At 42.4% G+C, this 16,314-nt stretch overlaps 1 protein-coding gene across 3 annotated transcripts in view; it reads right to left on the bottom strand.

Moving 5' to 3' along the window:
* The window catches only part of Manba (mannosidase beta), an 83,617-nt gene that overhangs the window by 20,058 nt on the left and 47,245 nt on the right, over window positions 1-16,314 (bottom strand). For all 3 annotated transcript variants that reach the window (XM_021196316.1, XM_029537887.1, XM_029537888.1), the window contains exons 8-12: window positions 10,253-10,404; window positions 7,686-7,803; window positions 4,837-4,923; window positions 3,801-3,968; window positions 1,123-1,341 (exon numbers count right to left, since the gene is read on the bottom strand). In XM_021196316.1, coding sequence (XP_021051975.1) covers window positions 1,123-1,341; window positions 3,801-3,968; window positions 4,837-4,923; window positions 7,686-7,803; window positions 10,253-10,404 — 744 coding nt within the window. The remainder of the gene's footprint in view (window positions 1-1,122; window positions 1,342-3,800; window positions 3,969-4,836; window positions 4,924-7,685; window positions 7,804-10,252; window positions 10,405-16,314) is intronic.

Genomic DNA, 16,314 nt, shown 5'->3' with positions numbered 1-16,314 from the left:
GAGGAGGAGGAGGAGGAGGAGAGGAGGAGGAGGAGAGGAGGAGGAGGAGGAGAAAATGAAACTGGGTAATACAGAGCAGGACTTGCTTCTCCTGTTCACTTCTTCTAATGTGGTTTAGTATCCAGTTCTATAGCTATAGATGATTAGACTGTATAGAAAGTATCAATTCAGGATCAGGAGGATGGCCCAGCTGGGAAAGGCAGTTGCTGCCCACCCTGACAGTTGGATTCCCAGAACTCCAGCAGTAGGAGAGGACCAGCTCCTATAAGCTGTCCTCAGACCACACACACATGTGACAAGAGTAAAACATAGATAGATAGATAGATAGATAGATAGATAGATAGATAGATAGATAGATAGATAGATAGACAGACAGACAGATAGAGGGATGGATGCATGCATGCATGGGCGGATAGTCAGACAGAAAAATGTTTTTAGCAACCAGAGTTGTTTTTGTGTACAATTATAAGTCAAGCTGGGCAGTGGTGGCGCATGCCTTTAATCCCAGCACTTGGGAGGCAGAGGCAGGCAGATTTCTGAGTTCAAGACCGGCCTGGTGTACAGAGTGAGTTCCATGACAGCCAGGTCTATACAGAGAAACCCTACCTTGAAAAACCAAAACCAAACCAACCAACCAAACAAACAAACAAACAAAAACAATTATAAGTCAAGCTTAAGTTTCCACAGGCTTCCATTTAACTTCTAGGTGTTCCTGAAGGGACACAATTAAAAGCACACTGGAGGGCTGGAGAGATGGCTCAGTGGTAAGAGCACTGACTGCTCTTCCAAAGGTCTGGAGTACAATTCCTAGCAACTACATGGTGGCTCACAACCATCTGTAACAAACATACAATAAATAAATGATAGATAGATAGATAGATAGATAGATAGATAGATAGATAGATAGATAGATAGATAGATCTTTAATAAAAAAATAAAAGCATACTGGAAAGTTATCACCTCAAAAGGCAGTTATACCATTTTGTCTCCTCAGCCATTAAGGCAGGATTCTTTTTTTTTCATCTCCTTTCAGAACTATAACAAAAATAAGAAGTGTCTCTCATCTGAACCCACCGTCTACCATTGTAAATCAGGGAGAAAATCGAGAGCCCAATGACTTACCTTTTCTAGTGTGCTAAAAGAAGGCCAGGACTGGTAGCCATATTCAGACACTAGTCGAGCTTTTGGGAAGATCTTCCAATTCCAGCAGTCTCTGATATAGTCATAAAAATGAATATCACCATACTGGATGCTATAAGGGTCGTAAGAGATCCAGCCTTCCGCCATGGTTTTCATCCCATTGGTTGGGCTGGATGCAATGAAAGGACGGCTCTTGTCTTCCTGGACATGGGAATAAAATGATTTCAAGGATAATATGTGATTCAGCAAGATACAAACAGTTAACTTCTTTAAAAACAAAAAATACCACCAATTCTAGAAAGGTCAGATTCCTGAGAGAAAATAAACAGGGCAGTCACTACTGTCCCTGTCAACACCGTCTTACTCATCTTTGCTATCCTTTCTCCGGTTATGAGCACCTGAGCCCACAGCCCGTGGCACCTAGTCCCAATGTTTTCTGCCATGTTTTGCCTCCTTTCTTCCCCCACAGGTACACATCTTATCACGACTTTGCTGCTATTGACTTTAGGGTTAATAGTGTAGAGGATCGTTTCGTGGTAGGCCTCTCTTGTCATGGCAGACATTTAGCAACATCTCTAGTTTATAACACCTGCTGGGTGGGGCCAGTGTCTGTTCCCTCTTGTCACATGTGTGTGGTAGTCAGAGGACATATCTTCCAGCCATGACAAGTTCTCCCTAGGGACAAAATTGCTATATTTCACGATCCTGGGTTAAGAACAAAAGCTACTGAGTCAGAAACACTTGGGTTTAAAACGCAACTCAAAATCTTACTGGTTTGGGGCAGGACTCAACCTCAGGAATCTTAACTGAAACGAGAAGAAAATTCTAGATCATGAGCTTAGATGTTTGCTTAGAGCCACTAGGAACTAATCATAACAATTATACTTTTATGGAAACAATAATAGTAATTACATAGAATTCAACACTATCCATTTTCAAGAAACTCAGTAAACATCATGACTTCTTATGATGACATCATGTCTTCTTTTGATGACATAATGAAGTATGAGACAAAGAGTCATAAGAGCTCCTTAGAGTTAGTCCCTCTTCCTAACTCAATTTTATAACTTGAAAAATGGACATTAAGCAAATTGCCAAAGATTGCATAGACAGTGCATCGGGAAGCACGCACACTTTATCACTACACTATCAAATTAAAATCAAATTGTTACATTGATCAAATATGAAAAACAAATATTCTTAAATTAATGAGCCATTTCTTCAGCACCCACATGGTGGCTCACAAACACCTGCAACTCTAGTTCCAGGGATCCAATGTCCTCTGTGGGCATGTACTTGGTGTGTGTGTGTGTGTGTGTGTGTGTGTGTGTGTACGCGCGCGCGCACACGCGCACGTGCATGTACGTGGGGAAACACTCATAAAATAAAAATACATAAATTTTTAAAAATAAATACACATATAAATCATTGACTAGGCATATGTAGATGTTAGCTATCACAAACTGTTTTTAAAAATATATTTTCCCTTTCAAATTGCTTCAAAATATACCAAATATATAATTACAGACATAAAATTGTAAAGACAGGAGCCAGATTATTAAGTCACTCAATAAGGGTTGGAGAGATGGCTCAGTGGTTGAGAGCAGTGGCTGCTCTTCCAGAGGTCCTGAGTTCAATTCCCAGCAACCATATGGTGGCTCACAACCATCTGTAATAGAATCTGAAGCCTTCTTCTGGTGTGTCTGAAGACGACAGTGTGTTCACATACATAAAATAAATAAATCTTTTTTAAAAAAATAATCACTCAGTAAATATTAAAGTTTTTGTTAACAATCTTTTGAAATTGTTACTGAAAAAATAGCACCTTCCTCTTAACCACCCCCCCACACACACAAAGGCCAGTGTGTATTAGCACAGACTGTTCAGTATGTCTAGTTCACAATAGTGACAAAAGAGAGACACATCATAGAAGCTCCCAGGACACACTGGTAACCAGCCAGAACAGCCTTATTCCTGCCACCCTCCCACCACAGACTAACTGTCCATGTAGGATACACACCAAAACATACATCAGCACATACAAGTACATATGCATTTGCATATGCACTTACAGAACTGAAGAGGAGACATACCATCAAACTGTATAACCCAGCGACTCAGTAAACATTTGGGGATCTGTACATGAACTCTATAGTGTGTAAAAACCTGCAACAGTAAGTGCTGAATGCATATGGAGAATCCCCAAGACAGTTTATTGGCTAAGAAATACACACACAACCCATATAGATCAGGTTCCTAGTGCATTATAATGAACTACTCGGAATTCTAATGATGTTTCAAAGATTACCTTTAAAAGAGGCATACAATTAAAAAAGAAAAAAAGGCCAGGCAGTGGTGGCACACACCTTTAATCCCAGCACTCAGGAGGCAGAGGCTGGCGGACCTCAGTGAGTTTGAGGCCAGCTTGTTATACAGAGAAAACCTGGTCTACAAGTATTTTGAACAGTCTGTGCCTTTTTTATGTCGTGAGGAAGGTGGTATGTTTTTTAACAAGCAAGAACAGCCAAAGCTACACAGAGAAACCCTGTCTTGAAAAGCTGAGGGAAAAAAGACAGACAACATACTACAACAATATTGAGACCTATGCATTTTAAAAGCACATCCTTAAATTCTACTGCCCCCCCGAAACCATTACTCACTGACAACACAATCTTTCTGATGTTTTTCACATAGAGGGTCACGTAGTCGTCAATGTAAGTTTTCATGTCCCTGGGATGTACGTGGAACCAGTTCACCCTGAGAGCCACTTCATTCTCATTATTACCACTCCATATGATGATGGAAGGGTGAGATTTCAGTCTCCTGACCTGAAATGGAAGAAAGTGTAAACTAATTTCCCCATACCGACCACGGAAGAACTCGGGGCTGGAATGGTTAATACAATTTTAGGCATTACCTTTCCGCATAGACGTTCTTGCCTGCCTGACACCTCACAAGATGGCTAGTCATGCTCTATAGCAGTACAGCCTTAATAGTTCTCGGAAAGACTAGGGGGCATAGTTGAGTCATTTAAGAGCTTTCTACTCAAGCATGAAAACCTGAGTTTGAGCCCGAGCACCCATGTCAAAAACTGTGGGCAGGGCTAAACACATCTGTAACCGTGGTGCTGGGGAGGCAGAGGCAGAAGAATCTCAGGGAAGCCTGGCTGGCCTAGCCTCATCCATAAGTCTCAGGTTCCAGTGACAAAATAAACAAAAACAAACAAACAAATAAGCAAACCTTTTAAATAAACAAACATGTAATAACTGTCGAGGCCTGTGTGGAATCCAAAACAATCCACGGATTCAAGAGTCACATTAAATCACTGAGCTGGACCGGTGTCCATTTGCTGAGGAAAACTCCAGGAGCCGCAGGATTGGGGAAGAGATGATGTAGGGTTTGCACGTGTTACACTGAGGTGCCCACTAAACCTCTGACCACACCACCAAGCAGGCGGCGGGATACGAGGATGGGGGATTCATCAGGGACTGGAAGATTGAGCATAAATCCGGGAGTTCTCAGCAAGTAGGTGACATTTCAGGCAGGACACTGGGTAAGTCACTCAGGGAATGAATTACCAGACTGCAGTTTTTCAGAGTTAGTGGGAAACACCAAAAAGAAATGGGCGATTTCACAAGAGAAAAAAAAAAAAATGTCTTCATTTCCTCTCTTTTTAGAAGTGTAAGAATAACGTACCTGGTAGGTGACTTCTTTCCTCACTGAGGCTAAGAAGTCAGGCTCAGTTGGATAAAGGGCACTGGCAAACATAAAGTCCTGCCACACCTATTGGACAAAGGAAAAGGCGGTGTCATCATCGCACAGAAAGCAAGACTTCCTCCTCACTTAGGGGATTATCTTCCAAATAAAGGAAAAGCACGCTCTGCAAACACACCCACCCACCCACCCACCCACCCACCCACCCACCGGAGCGTCTCTGCAGAGGAGAGATGCCCACGCACTGAAGGATTTCTGAGCGTTGCACAAAAATGTTTAGAAAACCAAGAGAATGTTAAGTAAGCCGGGAAGAGGTTCCAGATGCTTAGCCCAGTGTGGACCTGGTGGGGACAGGGTGACTTGGTGACATGGTTCCTGCCCCAGGGACAGGGCCCTGGTGTGAGCCTCCTCCATGAGTGTCAATGGCTGCTGTGGGCATAAGGCTTGTTTGTATAATAATGCACATATTTCACATTCCTCCTAGGGATGTCCTCCCAGTTAACCTAATGACTCAGTGAGAATTAGAAGCAGCTCGAGTCCAGGAGTCGAGGCTGTGGCTATGTCTTAGCAAAATGGTAAACACTAGGACCTTCAGGACAGCCCTTAAGGCTATGGGAAAGAGCTATAAACACATGAGTTCAAATATATATATATACTCACATATGCAAAACATAAGAGTGCAATATGAGTTATGGGGGCTTCGTGAATCTAAAGGAGCAAAGGCAGCGACACTCCGAGCCAGCTGGTCAGAAAGACACAAAGGCAGGCAGATTCCTGAGTTCAAGGTCAGCCTAGGACAGAGGGAGGTTAGGCCCAAGTGTGGTGGAAATGGTAATTTTAGTGGCAGTGTTTAACAAAGGCACACAGATCTCTGAATCCTTTTGCAAAGTTAAGAAAAAAAAATGTACGCTTCCTGTCTCTTAAGAATCAAAGGGCTGGGGTCACAAGATGCTGATTCACAAGGTACTCAAAAGGAAACCTGGAGTAAATGACTGGACTGGTATGTAAAATAAAAGACTGTACCTGTGTTCCACGAGAGGAGCCATCCAGAGAACTTTTTAGGATAAAAAGAGAAAACGGCTTGGAGACTACACACACACACACACACACACACACACACACACACACACACACACACATGCGCGCGCAAGCAGGACCTGTCAGAGAATAGCAAGCCTGTTAGAATAGCACGCAGCACACACGCCAGCTTGGATCCACTGTCTGACTTTGAGTCGTTCTTTTTTGCCGCCCCTAGTCATCCCTTCTGTCATGACCCCTCTCCAAGCTGGTCCCTGGCATCCAGAAAAGGAAATAATGAGAGAGAGGGGAAATAAAGCTCTGTGGGTCTTCCCTTGTTCCCATGATTTTCTCATTTCACCAGGCATTTAGTAATAAGGAATACACTAGACTGTTAATACTATAGTATGTTTAGAAATAATGGAGCTTTTCTGTAGACAGAAGGGTAACTAGATGCCCATGTTAATAAAGAGACCGAGAAGTCCTTTCCCAGGAGGCCTGTGTGGGGCAGCTGAGCAGAGCCCAGCCCCCAGCAGCCTGCCTTCCTGCCCTGATTCTACCAGACACAGAGAGTGAACGACAGGGCGGGGTGTAGGCGCTCTTCCTGGGTCAGTTTAACTCTCTGTAAATACGGACAGAGAACAAGAGTAGCCATGTCATGAAGGCTTGAAAAAATAATAATAAAACAAAAGAAAAATGTATAGCACCGAGAAAAATGCCTGACATTCAATGAACAGTATAGAATATAGTAGTCATTATCATGATGTGACCTCATTGTTGCTGTGATTCCAACTCTCTACTGGCTCTGTATTTCTAGAACTAAAAATAATTTATGATTGCCTCTCCAAATCCATGAGTTTAACATCTGAAGATTCAGATATAGATCAAAAATAATCCGCAAAAGAAAACAAACAACCAAAAATCACACACACAAACACACATACACACACACACACAAATGCACACACGCAGGTACACACAGGCACACAAGATATAGATACAGATGATATAATATAGTTTGAACACATACAGATTCTTTTTCATAAGGCTGGAAAGATGGCTCAGGGATTAAAGCCACTTGCTACTCTCACAATCTCCAGCTCTTGCATGCTGGTTTCCACCCACCTTTAACTCCAGGGCGAGGAGATCTGGTGCCCTCACCGAGCCTCCATGGGCACTAGGCATGCTCATGCCACACACACACATGTAGGTATTCATACATACAGTGCGTGTATCTGGATGTGTGTATTGCATGTGTGTGTGTTTAATGTACCATGGTATATGATGTGCGATAAGTGGTTCAATAATAACAGAAAGCACATAGAAGGATGTGGGTAGGCGTGTGCAAGCATTCTATTTCTTTTTGTGAGGGGATCAAGCATCTAAGAACCAGATGCCCACAGGGCTCCAGCTTAGTCCTTCTCATAGCAAAACTTGTACACTAAGAACATCTTTTCTTTGGTTAACTTTATTATTTTTGTTTCTCTCCAAAGTTCATCAGAGTTCCTTAAGTTACTAAATAGTTTATTTTATGGCCTATGCCTACATATCAGAGGAAAAATTATGAAGAAAGTGTATATAGACATCTGATTAGCTATAACCCACCTATAATGGCTATACTTTTGAAGTGGTAGAGAATTCTGGTTTCTGTTAGCAACTATAGTTCGTTTACTCCTAGGCCAAGATTAATAGATAAACAATGGAACATGACTCCCTGCTCTGAGAGAGGTGATTAGGGGTAACAATACCAACCCAGAACATCAGAGTGAGGACGCATCACCTGTGGGTACATTGAAACTGCATCACGCACTCACCATTATCCCAAGTTCATCACAGAGCGTGTAGAACTCATCTTGCTCGTAGATGCCACCCCCCCACACACGCAGAGTGTTCATGTTCGCATCCACGACGGACTGGAAAAGGAGCTGCAGCCTGGAAAAGGAGTTGCAAGAGCAATGCTAAGTCAGAAGTTGGGGAATAGGACAAAAAGTTTCAAATCTGTTAAGGGAATGAATGAATGAATGAATGAATGAGCAAACAAACAAATAAATAAATAGATAGCGAGAGAGATAAATAAATAAATAGATAAATAAATAAATAAATAAATAAATAAATAAATAAATAAAAGAGCAAAATGATTTTGCTCCAATCAACACCAAAGAAATGGAGGTAAAATAACACAAGAAACTCGGTAACTGAAAAAAAAAACTCACATGATTTCCTCATTATGTAAATTGTGTGCAACCTTATACTATTTCTTGAAGTATTTTTTGATATATATATATTGGTTTTTTTGAGACAGGGTTTCTCTGTATAGCCCTGGCTGTCTTGGAATTCACTTTGTAGATAAGGCTGGCCTCAAACTCAGAAATCTGCCTGCCTCTGCCTCCCGAATGCTGGGATTAAAGGCGTGCGCCACCACTACCAGCTTTGCTTTATATTTTTGACCTGTAGGAAAGTGCAGCACACAGCCGGGAAATGGCTTAGAAAGTACTTGATGCAGAAGCTCGAGGACCTGGATTTGATTCCAAACACTCACGTAAAATGCGGCATGTGGAGGCACGTGCCTGTCATTGTAGCCTATGCCTATGAGCACATAACTGCTGCCCATCAGTAAGCTCCAGGTTCAGGGAGAGACCCTGTCTCAGAAGGAAGGGTGGAAAGGAATTCAGACACCAGTGTCAACCTTTAGCCTTCACATGTGCGCGAATGTCACTGAACATGTAAACACAGCCACAAAAAAAGAAAGAGGGAAAGTAGAGCATAAACACGCCATATATATGAACGGACATTAATTTCTAAATTCTAATTTCAAGGCCTGCTAACAACACTTGTAGTCATCTTCCAGATAAAGAACTTCCATAACTGTGTTTTGCTTTATACGTTTTCTTGTGCGTGTACTTAAGGTACACGGCACGGCAGTAGGAGAGCTGCTGATAATAAAAGGCTGACTATCGGAGTGAGCTAACAGAGCCACCATTCCGAATTATCTATCTCCCTTTGGTTTTGTGCATAGGAAAATGGTATTACCCAGAACTCCCAAGTCCTCACCGTGTCCCTCAGATCTCCAGAGTTGCTCTCCAGACATAATGACTATTTTGTGTGCTCTTATATTCTTACATATTCCCTCTCCTATCAAGACTTTTTTTTTTTAGCTCCTTAGTGAAGTTTAAAAATGGAGGGGAGAGCTGGTGAGATGGCTGAGTGGATAGTGCTTGCTGCACAAACCTGAACCTGAGTTCAAACCCCCAACCCCCATGCGAGGCTGGGTATTCTAGCACCCAAGTGTAATTGCCGGGCTCCTAGGGCAAGGTGAGTGGTGGAAACAGAATCCCTACATGCTCTTGGGCCAGACAGCCTGAACATCAAAGGGACCCTGTCTCAGGTAAGATGGGTGGTAAGGATTGACACCCAAGGCGGACCTCTATGCTGCATAGTTTTCTGTCAACTTGACCCAAGCTGAAGTTATCAGAGAGAAGGGAGCCACAATTAAGAAAATGCCATTAGAAGATAGGAGGTCTGTGGGGCATTTTCTTAATTAGTGGTTGATACAGAAAGGCCCAGCCCACTGTGGGTGGTGCCATCCCTAAGCTAGGGGTCCTGGGTGGTATAAGGAAGCAAGTTGAGCAAGCTATGGAGAGCAGTCCAGTAAGCAGCGCTCCTCCATGGCCTCTGCTCAGCCCCTGCCTCCAGGTTCCTGCCCTGCTTGAGTTCCTGCCCTGACTTCAGGGATGAACAGTGATGTGAAAGGTCATGGTATTTTGTCACAGCTCCACAGGCATGTAGCATACATATGATTCTATATACATACACATGAACATGGACATGTGCATGCAAACAAACACACACACATATCATACACAAAAAATGAAGATTTTTAAGTGAAATAATATTTTAAATAATAAATATTTAATAATATTTTTTAAATCTTTAATAGGATATTTTAAGTAAAATAGTATTTAAATTAAAAAAAAAACAAATGTAGACCCTCACCCATTAAAACCATGCTCAGAAATATTTAATGTATTTCTTGAAGAACAACAACAAGCTGGATTTAATTTTTTTCTGAGACTAATTAGTCTTGCTATCAATGTGTCACTTCTTTTTTTTTTCTCCAAAGAAAACATATAATGGTTTTCTAAAAGGTGGATAGCATATCTTTAACAGTCGCAAACCAGTTATCTGTAAGACTATCTCAAGAGGAAGAATGACCAATTAAACATGATCTCGTCCATCCTGAAATTCCTGTCATGCTATCAAGCTATACTAGCCTCCGGTCCTTCTGCTGGGATTAAAGAAAATCATATGAGTCACTTGACCTTTGAGCTTGGTGGCATTGCAGAGAGATGGGGAAGTGACAGGGAAAGAAGCCCGTACTCACAGTTCGGAAGTGACTTTATCTTGAAAGGAGTCGGCTGGAATCCAATTTGAGCCTTTCAGAAATATAGGAAGCCCATTAATTTTGAAGTAGAAACTCAGACCAGGAGACCCTTTTATGCCCTCTTCTATAAGTTGCACTGTCCTGAAATAAACCTGCCGTGAAAAGATATAAACATCGAATGGAAACTGGAAGGCGTAAGCAAACTTTTTCTGCATAGGGAAGTCGGGACATGGGAAGATGGCTCACAAGCATGAGAACCCCAGTTCAGATACCCAGGGCCCAGCTAGATGTGACCATTCCCTTTTGTGGTCCCAATGATGAGAGGGGTGGAAACAGGGGGATCTCTGGGGCTGCTGACCAGCCAACCTAGCTGCGGAAGCCGTGAGCTCCATGTGTTCTATGAGAGATTCTGTCTCATGAGAACAAAGTGTATAATAATAGAGGAACTCACCTGACATCCTCCCTTGACCTTGACATATGCATGCATCTGCACACAACTGTATGTACAACACACACACACACACCTTTGCACAAACACACCATACATACATACAAAATCTTTACAAGAGGAAGTTTGATTATTTAAAAGAGATGTTCTCTCTCTCCCTCTCCTTTCCTCTCCCTCCTCCCCCTCTGTGTGTGTGTGTGTGTTTGTGTGTTTTGTGTGTGTGTGCTCTCTAGCTGTGCCCTCACAGCCAGAGAAAGTATAGCATCTACTGGAAGAGCAAGAGAGAAGCAGAGAGAAGCATAAGTACCTCCAAGTTATCCTTGCTACACTGGAAGCTGACACTGTTCCTGGATCACTCTATCCAGGCTGATATTTGTCCCACAGGAAAGCCGGGCAACAAGAATATCTCTTTTCATCAAAATCTGCTTCCTTGGCACACCAAGATGGCACAGTGGGTAAAGGCACTTGTCTGCCAGCCTGAAGACCCGACCTTGAACCTGGGGCCCCACATCACAGAAAGAGAAAACTGAGTCCTCTGACCTACATATGTATTTACACACACACACACACAGAGAGAGACAGAGAGAGACAGACAGACAGACACAGACACACAGACACACATACACACGCAATAAATGTAACTTAAAAAAACACTTCACTCTTTTTTTGTTTTTTGTTTTTTTTTTTTTTTTTTTTTTTTTGTTATTCGAGACAGGGTTTCTCTGTACAGCCCTGGCTGTCCTGGAACTCACTTTGTAGACCTGACTGGCTTCGAACTCAGAAATCCGCCTGCCTCTGCCTCCCAAGTGCTGGGATTAAAGGCGTGCGCCACCATGCCCGGCTAACACTTCACTCTTGCCAGCCATAAAAAGATCAAGGATTGGATGACATGGTCTATGCTAATAAACCTTAATCTTGAACCAGAATGAAACGCTTCTCAATTTTTAAAAATAATAAATTAGTCACCTATCTCATGTAAGGGAAGGGGCTACCATGCCTCCACTTTCTCCCCCTTCCTTGCCTTTGTATGATATAAGAAAGGGCACTGGAGCTAACATCATAGAAGGACAGAACGCCTGGATGAGGACAGTCAGACATTGCCACAAAAATTTACCTTTCTGCTGTAAGGTGAAGATGTTACTTGACATTTGTTGTAATTAATTAATTTTATTTTATGTGTATGACTGTTTATGCATGCATGCATGTATGTCTGTGTGCCGTGTGTGTACCTGGTGCCCATGGAGCTCAGAATAGGGCATCAGAGCCCTGGAACGGGAATTATGAATGACTGAGAACCACCTTGTGAGCGCTAGAAATGGAACATGGTCTTCTGCAAGAACCCCCAGTGCTTTTAACCACCGCACCGTCTCTCCAGCCCCCAGAGGGTACTTTATGATGAACCCTAGGACAGAGGTATCTTAAGGTGTCAAACTGTTGTCCAAGTAAAACTGACACATTTGCCTCCTCCTCTCTCACTCCCTGGAAAGATGGTGGGACTTTCCAGAGACAGGGAACTAGGGTGATGTCATCAACAACAGGTAAAATACTAGGGTGATGTCATCAACAACAGGTACTAGATACTGGCTGCATGCTCTGAGTGACCTATTTCTAAGGTAGAGGTTGGAAGTATAAAAAAATGGTTTTGTTGTTATTGCTGGTGACTTTTTGTTTGTTTGTTGTTGTTGTTTGTCTATCTGGTTGGTTGGTTGGTTGGTTGGTTGGTGGGTTGGTTGATTGGTTGCTGGGTTGGTTGTTTTTAGGACAGGACCTCACTATGAAGCTCTGGCTGGCCCGGAACTCACTCTATAAACCAGGCTGACCTCAAATTCACAGAGAGCCACCAACCTCTGCCGTGTGAGCACTGAGCGTAAAGGCGTGCTCCACCACTCCTGGCTGGAAACGCAGGTTTTAAAGATTAATTTAAGCAGGGTCTGGTGGCATGTGCTCTGGGAGGCAGAGGCAGGCAGATATCTATGAGTTTAAGGCCAGCTAGGCCTACATAGTGAGTTCTAGACCAGCCAGAGCTACATGATGAAAATTGTTTCAAAAAGAAATAATAACGAAAGAGACTACTTTACAGGCTGGGAGTGGTGTTGTACACCTGTAACCCCAGCACTCAGGAGTTAGAAATAGGAGGAAAGAGAGTTCAAGACCAGCCTGGAATACACAGTGAGACCTCATGTCAAAAAAACAAAAGAGAGACTCAGTTCGTTCTCTGTAGTTTTCCTGAGAACCTACTGGCTATCAATGGCCGTCTGTTCTCAATTCTGTAAGCTTTCTATTGCTCCATACATCCTTACTTTAAGCCTTAATGTTTTCCCAGCAACCTAAACAAAACTATAAAGACTAAGTTGTATTCATTATAATCAAAACTCACTTTAGAGTTTAATAATATGTTAGCTCACTTTAAAAGGACACTTGTAACATTTTTTTTTTCTTACTCTAAAGACGAATTGTAAAAATGTGATCAGAAGGCACAAATTCTCAGGCTCTGGCTATGACTCCATTGGAAGCCTGGCTGGCACACAGAAAGCCCTGGGTTGGGTTCCTGTGTCTCCTAACGCTAGGCATGGTGGCACATATCTATGATTCCAGAACTCAGGAGCTGGAGGCCAGTGAGAACAGAAGTTAAAGGTCATCCTTCTCCATATACCAAGTTTGAGACCAGACTGGGTTATAAGCAACAGGGTCTAACAAACAGAACATTTCAACTCTCAGTGCAGAAACTTGATACTGACAGATAAGAGAAACTGGGCGTACTTATAAACAGGAAACAGATTTTTGATAAAAGGCATCTTTCCCCTGACTTTTCAGAAGTCAATAATTTATTATACCTAATGCAAATGTAACATCTTTAAAAAATATTTATGGGTTATTCCTCCTTTGGGAGTTCTTTCTCACTTTTCCTTTATAAATCGTTCCACTGTTTAAAGGTAAATAAGTAGGTAGACAGGTAGGTAGATAAAATAGATAGATAGATAGATAGATAGATAGATAGATAGATAGATAGACAGACAAACAGACAATAATTATGGGTCTGGGGAGATGGCTCAGTAGGTTATGTGCTTGTTATGCCATCATGAAGAGTTAACATTGAACCCCCAGCATCTGTGTAAAGAATATGAATATGGCAGTATACCCCGGCAATCCCAGCATGTGCCTGTAATTCCAGAATTGGGAAAGTAGGGACAGGAGGATCCTGGGGACTGGCTGGTCCTCAAGTCACTGAGCTCCAGGTTTAGTGAGAGACTTTGTCTGAAAGACATCGATGATGAAAGGCACCTTTTATCAACCTCTGGCCTCTACACACATGAATGTATGTATGCAGTGGCACAAACACACACACAAGCATGTATTCAGATATACTCCACACATGCACAAAAGTGTTACGGTACTGTTGTGTCGTTCTACAGCTAGTTATTCATGGAATAAAGAAGTACAAATCAGATATTTAAACAGAGAAATAGGAAGCTCTTGAAAAGCCAAGGACTGGTTAACCTTTACCAGCCAGAAACCAAGACTGCATCAAAGTTTTTACAGGGTGGGCATGCTGCACTGGCTGCAGACGTGTACATATTAGCTGAGAAAGAAGCACGCAGCCAGCACTGCTGTGTGCCTATGGGAAGAAACAATAGTGGAGGAAATCGCAGCCCCTGCCTCTCAGCAAGGACAGAGCAGCCAGCTAACTGAAAGATTAAGCTGCAAGAGACATAACGGGTGGCCACGTAGTCTGAAGATACTTTAGAGATGAGCCTGTCTCTGGATGTTAATAGACTTGTCTTCTGTTATGTTCCCTTGTTGTAGAATTAACACATCAAAGATAATCTACTATAAAAATGGTTGGCACCAAAATGTAAGAAGTAGTCAAAGTACAAGATGATGTGTGACTCTTAGGGTAACCTATCAATTCTGTGCTAACATCTGCACAGATGTTACAAGAACAGACACAGGTGACATTGAGCTGCCTTAGTAGGAGTCATGGCAGTACCCCTAAACTGCCCTGGGAATCACTGCTCCGTTTACCATCACCCAATAACAAGAAAAAAAATATCAATTTCACATGAGAAAATCCTTGACAAAACAGGAAATGTATTAATTTTATAAACCCTGTGTTGATTTGAATGAGAATACCCCGCATAGGCTCATATGCTTGAAGGCTTGGTCCCTCAATGGTGGAACTGTTTGGGAAGGTTTCAAAAGCATAGGCTATCTATCTATCTATCTATCTATCTATCTATCTATCTATCTATCTATCTATCTATCTCTGTCTCTCCCTCTCTAACTCTTGTCTCTCTCCAACTTTCTTTTTTTCTTTCTTTTTTTTTTAAGATGAGCCACTTTTTGTTTGTTTGTTTTGTTTTGCTTTGCTTTTCGAGACAGGGTTTCTCTGTGTAGCCTTGGCTGTCCTGGAACTCATTCGGTAGACCAGGCTGACCTCGAACTCAGAAATCCACCTGCCTCTGCCTACCAAGTGCTGGGATTAAAGGCGTGAGCCACCATTGTCCAGCCCACTTTTTTTTTTTTTTTAAGATTTCATTTATTTATTTGTTATATGTAAGTACACTGTAGCTGTCTTCAGACACACCACAAGAGAGGGCATCACCAGAAGAGGGCATCAGATCTCATTACTGATGGTCATGAACCACCATGTGGTTGCTGGGATTTGAACTCAGGACCTTCAGAAGAGCAGTCAGTGCTCTTAACTACTGAGCCCTCTCTCCAGCCCCCTCTCCAACTTTCAAATAAGTTATAAGCTCCAGGCACTGCTCTAGCATCATGCCAGCCTGCCTGTTGCTCTATGCCCTCTGAAACTATAAAAAAGCTCCCAGTTAAATGCTTTCTTTTACAAGCTGCATTGTCGTGGTGTCTCTCCACAGCAACAGAAAAGTAACTACGACAAACCCCAAAGACGAATTATTTCAATATTTGTGAGACAAAATGGAAAACAGACACAGACACTGCACCAGCAATGTCCTGAGGGGAGAGCAGCGGAGCTGCCGTCTGAGCAATGAGCAGAGTTAACCATCTAGCCCAGGAAGTGCCACATTTATTGAACTGAGCAGTGGACCAACAACCACAGCTACTCGGCTTTGGGGCATCTTCTTAAAAGTGAACAAAGTATACCTTATCAATACCAAAGGCCAATAATAAAATTCAACGGAAAAAAAACAAGGCTTAAGAAGACTTATTCCTATCACCTTGAACTTAAAAGCATCCAACACTTAACAGACATCTCAGATGACATCCGTGGAAAAACCAAGCATGTGAATGTGCTACCACAGATGGAAATATTTCAGCTTTGGGAAGATTCGTAACCCTCAGGAAAGCAGTCCTTTTTAAACAGCCCATGTGGTACAATCCTGTATCACACAGGGGTAGACGCCATTGTAAGTGTAGGTCAGGGAGGGTTCTAACAACAGAATCAAGAGGGCATTGAAATGCCTTTAATTCACAGTCCAACTAACTTTAACAAACTAACTCTTAGTGGTTTTACTTTTTTGTTTTGTTTTGTTTTTGTTTGTTTGTTTGTTTTTTCGAGGCAGGGTTTCTCTGTATAGCCCTGGCTGTCCTGGAACTCACTTTGTAGACCAGGCTGGCCTCGAACTCAGAAATC

The sequence above is a fragment of the Mus pahari genome, chromosome 4 (assembly GCF_900095145.1).
Source record: "Mus pahari chromosome 4, PAHARI_EIJ_v1.1, whole genome shotgun sequence".
Taxonomy (NCBI): domain Eukaryota; kingdom Metazoa; phylum Chordata; class Mammalia; order Rodentia; family Muridae; genus Mus; species Mus pahari.
This window is presented reverse-complemented; position numbering and strand designations above follow the sequence as displayed.